Genomic DNA, 13,443 nt, shown 5'->3' on the forward strand with positions numbered 1-13,443 from the left:
TGATCCAATAAACTTAGGATTCAACTTCTTAGACCGGATAACTCTTCCCACCCTAATGGTAAGGGTTACTTTCAAAAACACATAATCTTCAGCCTCAAACTCTAAGGGTCTCCTCTTCTTATCTGTGTATGACTTTTGACTACTCTATGTGGCTCTCATTTTCTCTTGTATCAGCTTAAACTTCTCGTTGGTTTGTTATAAAAACTATGGTCCCTCCATCATTGATTCTCCATTTTGATACCAACATATAGGATATGCAGTTTTTTGTGTACAAGACTTTATTGGTAGCCATTTCAATGCTGACATGATGGTATTTTTATAGGTAAACTTCGCTAGAGGCAACACCTCATTCCAAGTGCCTAGGTAGTCCAGCACATAAGTTCTTAATAAATCTTCTAGTGTTTGGATTGTTCTTTCAGATGGACCATCCGTTTGACGAAGATAGGCAAAGCTCATCCTTAACCTACTTCCCAAAATCCATGACAATGCTTTCCTCTTTCTATTTAGGTACATCCAATTGTTGTAACAAGCCTATAGGTCTCTTATGTACTACCTTAGCTTTTTGATAAGTCAAATAGGTTGTTATGTACTAAGCTACATCATTCTTCATACTTGAATAAAGAAATGATTCCTTTAGATCCTAGTACATCTTAGTCATGTCAGGGTGTAGACTATATTTCTTTTGTGCCATTCATCAAGAATCATAGCTTCAAGTCATTTTCCTTTCGTACACACACCCTTCCTTTGAACTTCAATACACGATCAGTTCCAATATTAAAATCCTTAGCTTGGTCAATACCTGACAATTTTTTGGTCTTCTTCGAATTATAATCCAACAATTGTTTTACCTTGATTATATCTACGGAATCATTGGTTATAACCAATTGACAACAACTAATGTGATCAACATACATTTTTACCCCCAAATTGAGATATTTGAATTGTTCAATCAACTCCAACTCCTTAATCATCATACTAAATACTTGTATCATTTTCCTACTGAGAAAATCAGTAACCACATTCACCTTTATTGTGTACATTCATCTCTTAAAAATTAAAAAAAAAAACAAAAAATCAAGAACTAACATGTAACAAATATTGTTCATTGTTTGTTAATTATTTAAATAACATTAGCTAAAAGGATCAAATTGAATAAAATTGAAAAAAATTGAGACCAAATTAAAAAAATATATATATTGTGACTAAATTGAATAAACTTTACGAAACCAAATTAGTATTTAGATTATAAAATAAATATAAAAAATAAAGACTAATAAATAAATAAATAAGTAAAGTTAAGAATACCTCACTAAAGTAAAAATGCAAATAAATATAAATAACAGAGAAAAAATAAAATTAAAAAAAACAACTCACTAAATAAAAGAAATATAACAAATAAATATAAAGAAAATAAAATAAGATTTTACTCACTTAATAAGATAAGTATCAATAATAATAACAAAAATACAAACGTTTCAGTAATTAAAATAAATAACAAAATATAAAAAGAATAATAATTGAATATATGTTTTCTTTATTTTAAAATATATTTTTTCAAATAAAACTCTATTTTTCAATAGATTGAGTAATTTTTCTAAATTATTTTAAAATTTTAATAATATAAGTTCTTTTAAATGTGAAAGAAAATAAAAATGGAGAACAGTGAGAAAAAAAATTAATAAATACAATTATCAAAACTTCTTTCTTTCAGTTTTTCTCTTAACATTGAAAATTTATATTATTATTTTAATATTAATTTTTTCTTACATATTTAAAAGCATATAATAATAAAATCATCGTTATTTAAATATTATAATGATATTTCGTAATCATAAGATAGAGTTTCATAACATGGATAATACTCTATTTTCAATGAACATAGTCTCTTCTATAAATAACATTGCATATATTTATGATAAAGGATTTGTTTTTTTAACCAAATTTAGTAACTGTTTTTTCATATACACAATATTTTATCACTTTTACTCTTATCAATATACATTATTTTATTATTTTATCTTTTAGGTTTGTTATTATTTTTTTAATCCAATTAATCCATCTCCAATAAAACATTACCTGTATTAAAATTGTAAAAATAATTTATTTTACAATTATTTTTTTTAATACGCTATTTATAAATTTAATAATATTTTCAATTTTAATAATAATAATAATTAATTTTTATTTTTTATCATAAGATCCACTTGTTTAAAATAAAGCTTAAAAAATCAGAAGCGGAAACACGAGCAATAGAAAGTTGATTCTTTAACTCACCACTTTATGGACTATGTCTCTAGATAATTTTTGTAATATTTGGATTATTGTAAAATGTTTTTCCACATTTTGTTTGTTTTTGTTTTCTTTATGGGTATGTGATTTTGACTTTATAATTTATTTTTAAAACTTGAGAAGAAGAGAAGAATATTTATTCAAGGTTTTTTCTAATTACAAAGAACATTTTTTTTTTCTTTTTCAATGTTTAAAACATTACGGAAACAATCGAATTCTTTCTTTATATTCTTTATTGAGTTAGTAAGTAGAAGAGGATGAAACCTAGGATGTTCCCTGATTTTGTTATTTGTCTTCCATTGACTCCTTCAACTTCTTCTCTTCTTTTCCAAGCTTCAAACTCTCTCAAAGAAGAAAATAAGGGAGTGGAGGAAGAAAAAGCCCATGCCACTTCTACTCCAAAAGCAAGCCCATCAACACGCCAAAGAAAAACCCAAGCCCACCAAAATAGACCGTTGCGGTCGCAGGTAACGGTTTTCTTTTCCCCATCCTCTCTCTCCCACTCTTCCGGGATACAAAAAAGCTACTCTTTTTTTCTCTGTTTTCTGAGTGGAAGAAGAATCAGAATCTCCCCGACAGAAGCAGCAGCAAGCACAGTCCCAAAACCCAAACCCTAACTCAATCCATTTCCTCAATGCGTGTCACACTCCTCCAAGAATCTCTCCCTCTCCCTTCTATAAACTCCTTCCCACGCTTCCTCTCACTCTAACCCCTCCGCCATGTCCCACCACCAAACCACCCTCATGCTGCCCAATCCCACCACCTCTTCCCGCTCCTCCTCCGCCTCCTCCTCCCCTCTCCCACTCATCCACGCCATCTTCGCCAGAAAAAGCCTCTTCTACCACCGCCTTCCCTCCCAACCCCTCCGACTCTCCGTCCTCAAGCTCGATGGCTCCTCCTTCCGTACGCAACTCCCCTTACATTTTTTTTTATCATTCCCATCTCTTCACACACTGCTCAAACTTTTTTCGCCTTTAGCAGATATTCAGGTTTCCAAGACCGCCACTGTTGCCGAACTCAAAGACGCAGTCGAGGCTGTCTTCTCCCACGCGCCTCTCAAGGGTCCCGCCAAAATTTCATGGTACTCACTTCCATTTCGAATTGGATTCACGCTAATTACAAATGCTTTCGAATTTCACTACCGGTTTTAATATTCATTGTATATTTACTTTTTTTTTATGGAGAAAAATGGATTATTACTCTTTCATTACCATCAAATCACACACGGAAAGTGCCCTGTGAACGATACATTTATGACTAAATTACTCTCATTAGGTTTTGCTTAAATTTCGAATTCGTTTTAGAACATCTCCTTTGCATGACACAGAAAACTCTTTCAAAAATATTACATTCTAAAAGAGATTTCTTAGATAGACAACAAATATCACAGAGAAGGATAAATAGTATATACAGTGACAATTTTGTTTGTTTTATAATGATTATATTTAAAGTGATATAATTCTTTTGCTTGAAAGTCGGTGTGGGAAGATTGTAATAATTTTTGTGAAATATATTTGTTGTATGATTATATTTATTTAATGGACTGACAAGATGTGGTAAGTTTGAAATTTATACTGACTTAGGAATAATTTAAATTGATATATTATGTTGGGTTGTGAAGGGCGCATGTTTGGGGGCAGTTTTGCTTATGCTATGATGGACAGAAGCTAGTTACCGAGAATGATTATCTTCGAAACTATGGGATCAAGGATGGTGACCAGGTTAGTTTCTTTCTAAGATTTATTTAATGTCATCTTTTGATTGAAACCTTCATTGTTTAGTGAAATATTTTTCGAAGTGATACTATGTGCTTCTGTGATCCTTTTCTTTTCTATTCGTTTTGGAGTTTTCTAGATAATCCGTCAGTTATATGGGCCTGTAATTGTTTCTTGCATTGATGTTAAGAGAAAATTAACATTTGCCGGGGAAAGAGTTACAGATGGAAGTTCATTGTACAGTGTATGGCTAATTACATGTATTTTATTTATTTATTTAATTATGCAAAAACTGTTGAGTTAGTAGTTAGTTTGTAATCAATGTTTAGGAAAAACAAAGATTTGATTGTAGTTACTATTATATATATTAAATATTGAGTCTCAACAACTTGGTGCTTGATCATATTTGGTATTTGGAGTTTTCTTTTCTCGCATTTTATGGTTTCAGTAGCATTTCGTGGTTGCTTTCTTCAACCGGTAATTGGGAAAAAGGATATTTGAAGCCCGATTTATTTTGTTGTTTGTTCTTGTTCTATTATCTTATCAGGTGTCAAAGTTAAGAAGAATTAAGCATTGTGTCATTGCGAGGATTGCTTCTCTCTTATGATAACTGCTATAGTAGGGGAGAATTTTGTCGCTCATAATATGTATTTTTCTCTTTTTATTGTGGTTTGCATAGCTTCGTTTCATCCGCCATGTTTCAAACAATTGCTGTGTCCAAAGAAAGCGGTTGAAGAAAAGAATTGTCTATTTGAAACAGCAGAGGAGGTAAAAACTCTTCCAGTAGTATCCTGTTTACTCTAGATATATTGAGCTGTGTTCCCTGCATAGTTTTCACTTGTTTAAGTCCTTGGCCTGTGCTGTAGTTTGGTCATGAAAACGTCAAGTTGTCATCATTAGTTAATGGGATTAGCTGTTCCTTGTAAACCTTTATTTATGACTTAATGAAATATGTGAGTTTAAACATGTTAGCTCATTATGTTAACCACTTAGTCATTAATAGACAACGAGTATTTGAATGTGTTACGCTGTCATTTAGCGTCATCTTATCACAGTCTGCAAATTACTTATTTTTCATCTGAAGCAATTAAGTAATATGCAGATGCATCTGTCGGACACTGAATCAGTTTAATCCATATTGTACATCTTGAAATAAAAGAGTATTTTATAAATAAACACCTGCTCAACAAAACATATCCGAATAAATTCATTTCCTACTATTTGACGTTTCCACTTAAAAAAAAAAAAAAGTGTTCTGAAACAAAGTCCTCACACAAACTGGTTATACGCTAGGTGCAGGTCTTCCCCAGTGGATAGCTATCAAGACAAAAGAAAGAGTGATAGTGACGAGATTGGTTCTGATGATGAAGCCACGGATAATGAGAAGCATGACACCGAAGAAGTAGAAGAGCGTGTTGTAAAGAACAAATTTGCTGGCTTTGTGGGAGAGTTGTTCTCTTACACTCCACTGGCAGTTGTGAGAAGAACTACAACTAAAAGCAGGATTTGGCCATCAACTATTCCCAGATGTTTGGTGGGTAGTTTTAGAAAGATTAAAAGTATTGTATGCTTTGGCAGGAGAAGGCCCTATTCTCGGAGACTTACATGGAGACATATGGGTTAATATTTGGAAGAAATGTGTCCAGAATACCAATGACACTAGCCAAGCCAAGCCAGATGAAAACTGAGATGTAAAAATTTTGGTTCCTAAGGAATTATGTGCGTCTGAAATTGTATTGCCGGTATTGACCGAGAGATGGCAGCTAGATGTTGATCTTGCATATTTTCAGTTACTTGTGAAGGTTAGAATTTAGAAACATCAATGACTAGATGGGTTAATTTGATCCTTAAATATAGATAGGATCATGCATCCTTCCTCTCTTGGATGGTAATTAAATTTAGACCCATTAGTACTCATGATGTGAAGAGGAGATAGTATTTGAATTTAATTAGCAGTTTTTGTTATTTCATTAAGGTTTCATGCAATTTTAGTCACAAAAATTGATTTTTTTTGTGATGAATGTGAAGAACACCTTGAAAACAGCTTAAAGTAATCAATTTGATTGAATCACAGTGGAACTAGTTACTATTATTTATACCAAAAAGAAGGTATCAAACATTTGCACAATAAAAATATCACACCATATTGATAGCAAGTGAGGTTGACTTTTCACTGTTATTTTCTACTTTAATGTTGTAGTTTTATTTTATGAACCTGGAACTTGTTTAGGTGTTTCTTTGGAATATAGAGAAATAATAAAATATGAGCAAGGAGAGAGATAAAATAAATTGCCCTTTGCCATATTCATTTTATTTTATGTAGTCTATTTGAAGCAATAAATATATTCCTTGAGCAACTTTAAATATCTATTATTCATATGGAATTTTAAAGACCAAGATTAAGATAGAGAGACAAAGCATAAGTTAACGTGAACAAAGGAATATCCGTGACAAAAATAATATAATATTTTAGCTTTTCAGATAAAAAGAATGTCTTTTCCTGTTACGGATTTTTCTTAACCAAGTCACACAGATCCAAAGTAGGTTTGATTTTAAATACTTTTATTTCAAAGAACCACTGATAAGTAAATAACACAATAATGTTTAAGATACCATATTTCATTAAAAAAAATACTTTTGAATGAATTTAATTAAAAAAATATTTTTTACCCTTGAAAAATTTAGTATCTCAATTTTTTTGAGAAAAATATTTTATAAATAAATCAGTGAAATTAATTGAACTTAATCTATTAGAGTATTGTATCAATAATATTTTAAAATTAGTCTACTACAACATATATAAGTAAATAAATGTGTCTCAAATGCAAAATGAAAACAACGTATACTAGTGACATTTAATACTAATTGAATATTACTCTTTTTTAATAGCTTTTAGTCTCTATTGTTTAAACGAAGATGAAAGATATTAAAAGTAATGTTATAAAGATTGAAAAAAAAAAAAAAATTTAAGTGTAAAACATGATAGAGAATTTTAGAAGACCATTACATCTCTTGAACTAATGTTTTATCTGTTGAAAGAATAGTTCATCTTTCATAAATAATAAAAAAAAATGCATGTTTTTGGATGTTATGGGTAGTTAGTTGTAACTTGTAAATCAAGTAGACCTCTGATGTTGTCAACTATGGAAAAAGACAACCAACTTAATCTTCTTCACCATTTTTATCCTTTTCTCTTTACCAATACTTCACACAATCAAACCTATTTCCAATCATAAATAACACTAATCTAATCATAAATCACTTTTTCTCTCATAATATGTATATTGATTAGCAGATTAATATATATAGAAGAAGAAATAAAAATACACTCATATAACTTTTAATACATATTACACCATTAACAAATTTATATAAAAATTATATTTTATTATTCCAATTCTTAAAATTGCTATTTCATATAACTATTCATGCTAAAATTTGTTAAAAACTAAAAACAACAAGGTAATAAAATTATTTGATTTATATATTTTTAAAATATATATTACATTGATTTGAATATATAGGCATAAATGTTTTTAAGAAAATATACGTATATATGTTTTATGTAAATGAAATTGATTTTGAAAAATATATCTAATAAAAAATATATGCCATTGACAATAATATTTGGTAAAAAATATATCCTTATAATTTAATTCTCTATTTTGCTTCTATACCTTAATAAAGAATTATCTTGTATACACGGATTTTTCTAATTTTACCCTTAAGTGATCATTTTCTCAAATTAAAATAATCATTTTATCATTTTTAATTTTTTTAAGAGATGATTTATTTAAATTTAACCAGTTTTTAAATTAAAATAATTATTTTACCAATTTATCATTATTTATTTAAATTAATATTTTTAAAAATTAAATTAATTATTTATAATAAGAAAAAGGAGACACATGTTTCTACTAGCTTATATAATATAATATGTATAGTGTTTATGTTGATAATGATAATAAGTATTTTAAAAAGATAATATTAATTTGGATTTTTCAATAGGATTTGGTTTTGAAATTTTGCTTTCTCATCGCTGTCAACTTTTCTCAATCACACATTCCATTTCAATTCTCTACGCCAAATATTTTACAATAACTATGAAGTTTATTTTTTATACATAAAACAATGAAGGTTTTATTTTCAATTTAATTATTTGGAGTTTAGTTCACATCTTGCCCTCTTTTTTCAATTATGATGTGAAGATTGCTATATTAATTTATTATAAGCAAGTATAATTATTTGAGTTTTACTTATATCTATTTAGTTAAATACTTAAGTAAATATTGTTAAATGGAGAGGATAAGTAATAATATTTTAAGAACTTAAAAAAAAGGGAAAAAAATTGCAATTAAATGAAATAGATAATGTGGAATTTTAAAACTAACTCAACATGTAAATATGTAAATTATCCCATTTATTTCCCATTTGTTAAGTGTCTTAATTTTAAGTCACTAATATGGAATTTGACTTTTTATAATCGATAAAATTGATCTATTATCACACGTGGATAAAAGAATATATCATAATAGTTTCAGTTATAATATGTTGAATCTATTATAACAAACTTTCGATTATCAATCAAAATGACTTATTTACTATAACTTATATGTCAGATTTTATGACATAGTTGTAAATATTTTAAATAAATGCACGTGTTAATAATACAGTGTATACTATAAATATACTTTAAAACAATTTATAAATAATATTAACATAGTTAAATATATTATATTGTATATGATATTAAAGTTTGATTGTGTTTGACTTTATCATAAATTTGATGACTTTTTAATTGAATTTATGTTAATGTTTTTGTCTATATATTAAGTACTATGATTATTTTTTAATTAACATTTAATTTTTGTTTAATTAAGTGAATTATTGTTATATTTTTGCATCATCTTACTTAATTATCTTTAAATGTTAATAAAAGTAAATCGTATCACTATTTTATTGCATTATCTTATTTAATTATCTTTAAATATTAATAAATGTAGTTTACATGGTTAATATTAAATATAAATGACTTTTATTGTTCTCATTAAAATTATGTTATATAACATGGATGGTCTCATGCAATGCGAATCTTTAATAAATATATTAAGAGGGTTAAATATATAAAATATATTAAAACTAGTTTAAATTATATAATAATTTATATAAATATAAAAAAAATAAGGGCCAAGGTTTTTATGTCACAATGAAGATTTATCACAGTCTCATTGATAAGGATAAGTGATGGCATGAAAGAGGTAGAAGAATATAACAATTTCCTTATCCAATACATCTTTATATAGTAATATTAACTATAATATTATTTTATATTAATTATAAAAGTTCGTATTTATCTAATACATTTTTAAATAATACAATAAAAATTATTGTTATACATTTAACTATAATCATTTTATATTAATTATAAAAATTCACATTTTTTAATACGTGGACATATGTAACTAAAATATATCATTCACCTAAAGAAAACTCAAATAACATGGACTCAATTAAAAAACTAAAAACTTTAACCAAAAACAAAAAAACAATCTAATAGAAAATTAATTAAAAATACTTAAATTTATTGAGATTTAAAACTTAATTACGTCTATATAAACACTTATTCCATACCTTTATAATTTAATTATATAATATTTTCTCTCTTTCAATGTTTTTTTTAAAATCTACGTAAAGCTCTTTTCTTACTATTTCTCTAATATGTGTCTCTATTTTTGCATTTGTATTTTTGTTGTAGTTTTAATTTGAGTCAGAAGCTTACTCGGAAATCACTTCCAATAATGATTTTTTTTTTAATTTTTACACAGTTTAACATATGTTAATTTTAATAGAGAGCGAAAAGAAATTAAATAAGATTAAAATGATGTTGTTTTATCATAACTAATAACACAACTATGTGGTGGTTTTATCCCATTTCCTCTATACCATAAACATTTAGTTTGTAATTTTCACACTCAAAAATTACAAAAAGTAATTATATTAGGAATGTTTCATTACTTGCTGAAAATACTTGTAGTAAATAATGAAAAGTCAATAAATCTTTTAAAAATATAATTACTTTGATTATATATAAAACAATATATATATATATATATATATATATATATATATATATATATATATATATATATATATATATATATATATATATACACGTGTGTGTTTTAAACTCAGATTTCAACTATAAACTCATAAATATAACTCGAATTCTTCTAATTTATTCTTCTATCTCTTTTTTCATTGGCACTGAATCAGACAACATTCCTCCATCTGCTCCCGTATAACGAATTATACGATCATTGCACATACACAAACACAAACAAGTAGGGTGAGCTAACATGCAACCAATCATTTATAAAACATGCATAATTACTTTGATACACTCAACAAACCTCATATAATAATTATGTCAGACACCCTCATACCATCATACAACAATCGCATCATAGATACTCATCCATTACTTGATACACTCAACAAATCCCATATAATAATTATGTCAAACACCCTCATACCATCATACAACAATCGCATAATAGATACTCATCCCACAATACCACAATTACTAATAGACACTCATCCCACAATACTTAATAGACATTCGTTCCACAATACTCAATAGACACTCATTCCACAATACCCAATAGACACTCATTCCACAATACCCAATAGACACTCATTTCGATGATATGTTGATGAGCGGTCACGGGAGGTTATGCACTTGTGATGACTTCTACTTCCTCTTACAAATACACTTCCAAAATACTCCATACCATCCACAAGGTTAGTCCTCAACACCATGTCCAAAATCGGCACATAGACTAGGATCTCCTGCCCCTCTCACCACATAATTCATCCTTCTCTACTTGAGACTGGATGATTATTAGAGTATCAGGATAACCTCCAACTACATGACCCTCAACATCAACATATACACAAATACCAAATCATTACTGAATCTCTCCACGAGACTCATACCATGCTCATATTCCTCAACTCACATTATACCCTTACAAAATCTCCTCATAATACTCATATCATGTTCAGATGCATAAATTCAAATCTAATAAAATCCAATCATCGCATAAATCATACAAAATGAATATATCACAAAATAAATTAACAATACTAAAATATCACCATAAATGGTCACCGGAGAAGAATCAAATGTTTGACGAATCAAACTCACCATAAACGCCAGTACATATGACTAGTCACAACTTACTAGATTTACCAGGACTGCTCTATGATCAGGGATGTACCAACTCCGGTTTTTAAGATTCCTCTATCCTACCATCACAATTATAATTCATAATTCCATATCTACCACAATAACATGAACTCATCAGAAATTTTCATTCTAACAAGATATTTTGCACTATAATTTAACCGTATGTAATTTGTTCAACAAGATATAAGTTAAAAACTTGTCGAGTAGACTTCCAGGAAAGAGAGGTGCGTCACAATGGACAACTTAAGTACCAAGTCTTTCCTTAGCCAAAGTGTTCCTCAACTAGTTTTAACAAATTTCTTGTTTACAGATTCAAAACAATTACATATAATATTAACACAGAAATTCAATATAGATAGATATATAACAAGCACCTATGTTTTTCATTAACAGTATTCACACAAAATTTCAAGGCATGAATAGTAATAAAAAAATACTAAATCATAATATAAAAGCTTAGAAAGGTTAGCTCCCCTACCTCTATTCAACTTAATCTCTTCCTCATAATTTGTTTCCTTGAAAACCCTCAAGAACCTCTACTCTTCTTGCAACTAAAAATTTCTTTCTAACTCTTTCTTCTCTATTTCTAGAGCTTTCTCACTTGATTCTTCCTCTCTTTGTGCATACTGGATCCCTCAATAATGCCTTCAAACCTGGAGTGCTTTATTCACTATCAATATTTTAAATTTTTTTTAATTTTTTTTAAAGAAAAAGGTAGAAAAGAGTTTGAACTCATGCTCTTGAAATCTCCACAATTTTCTACCATTTAAGCTACCAAAATTTCTTATTTAGCTTTTCATATTTTATAAACTTATTATATTTTTCATTCAAAAAAAAATTTATTACTACTAGTAATAAAATTGTTACTATTAAGGTAAATATTTTTCATGGGTCTTACAAGAAAAATAATCATTTTAATTTGTTTCATTACATATTCAAATTATATTATTTTGGATATTTTGTTTTAAGTTCTTATATTTTAAAATAATGCTCCAAGTTTTGATTATGTATATTGTCTTTTTTTTATATATAAAACTGAATCTTAGAATAAATGATTTGAAAATGAAGGTAACATGACAGAATTTTTATTTCTATGCAATGTTTCATTAAGAAACTGTTAAGTAGTTTGAAATTAATTTCTATTTGAGATATAATTAATAAATTATAGTTATATTTTTAATTAAACAATTTTACTATAATTTTCATTTGTATTAGTTAATGAATTTAATGTGAATGAACATTGAATTTAAATGATTCATATTAAATTGAGATGAATATTGAGTAAATTAAGATTTGGATTAATCACTTAAATTGTTTAAAAGTTATATTATTAAAATACTTTTGTATCATCTTGAAGTATAGTTTGATTACGTTGTTAATGTTTATTTTATAATATTTTTTTCAAACAAAACAAACATAAAACAAAGATTCAAATCTTATACTTTACTTTATTTTTGTTTAAGTGAAAGATTTTTTCCCAAAACAAAAAAAAATTGCCTACTGAAGTAATATAGAGCTGAAAATAAGCTTGGTTTTTGTCATACTTTCACTAAAGCAAAATAATACTAGAACTTAATCTCTACAATGTTTGTATAAACGTAAATTGAGTATTAATTATGACAAGTATATTTTAGGAGATATTATCAAGGAGATATTGTATAAGTGTGATGTAAGTCCAATCCAAATAAGAAATTGACACCCAAACTTTAAGTGGTGAATTTATATTGTTTTAATGATTGTGTTGATGTCACGATCGTACAAGTCGATCGTCAAAATGAATCATCAATTTTTATACTACTGATTAAGAATTGACATAACTTTTAATTCAAAATCTTAAGATAACGAGTTTATAAATTTGTTATTATTTTTGTTATTGTTATGTTGTTATATTTGTTTTTATCCATGATCTTAAAACAATGAGTTTGAATTTTATTTTTTATATATTTATTTAATTTTGTTATTTTCATCTAATGTGAAACTAAGATTCATGCTGGGATCATTCACAACAAATTTTTTTATATGATTGATTTAAGGTTTTAATTAAATGAGTTACGATACGATATGCTTCATACAAGTTTTTTAGAAAAAGTGTTAATTCAATCAAATATTTTAGAAAAAGTGTTAATTCATATTTTGGTTATTGGATATCTTGATTCATAAATCCTGCATGATCTATATGATTATTGTAAC

The 13,443-nt window shown here is 27.4% G+C and overlaps 1 protein-coding gene across 2 annotated transcripts; it reads left to right on the forward strand.

Moving 5' to 3' along the window:
* The first annotated feature begins 2,694 nt into the window (after positions 1-2,694).
* LOC108323208 (uncharacterized) lies at positions 2,695-6,077 on the forward strand. Of its 2 annotated transcripts, none has more exons than XM_017555579.2 (5): positions 2,695-3,192; positions 3,271-3,370; positions 3,911-4,010; positions 4,684-4,772; positions 5,304-6,077. In XM_017555579.2, the coding sequence occupies exons 1-5, from the start codon at positions 3,009-3,011 to the stop codon at positions 5,626-5,628; spliced, it is 798 nt and encodes a 265-aa protein (XP_017411068.1). In that variant the 5' UTR covers positions 2,695-3,008; the 3' UTR covers positions 5,629-6,077. The 2 variants fall into 2 exon arrangements, with proteins under 2 accessions (XP_017411068.1, XP_017411067.1); XM_017555578.2 differs by having other exon boundaries at positions 2,699-3,192; positions 5,298-6,077.
* Positions 6,078-13,443: the final 7,366 nt, after the last annotated feature.

This window comes from Vigna angularis, chromosome 7 (assembly GCF_016808095.1).
Source record: "Vigna angularis cultivar LongXiaoDou No.4 chromosome 7, ASM1680809v1, whole genome shotgun sequence".
Taxonomy (NCBI): domain Eukaryota; kingdom Viridiplantae; phylum Streptophyta; class Magnoliopsida; order Fabales; family Fabaceae; genus Vigna; species Vigna angularis.

Excerpts from the sequence above, each read along its gene's own strand:
- LOC108323208 (XM_017555578.2), top strand. The coding sequence starts at position 3,009 with ATGTCCCACCACCAAACCACCCTCATGCTGCCCAATCCCACCACCTCT. Across the intron at positions 3,371-3,910 it reads GGTCCCGCCAAAATTTCATG|GGCGCATGTTTGGGGGCAGT; the intron begins GTACTCACTTCC and ends TGGGTTGTGAAG. Across the intron at positions 4,011-4,683 it reads GGATCAAGGATGGTGACCAG|CTTCGTTTCATCCGCCATGT; the intron begins GTTAGTTTCTTT and ends TGGTTTGCATAG.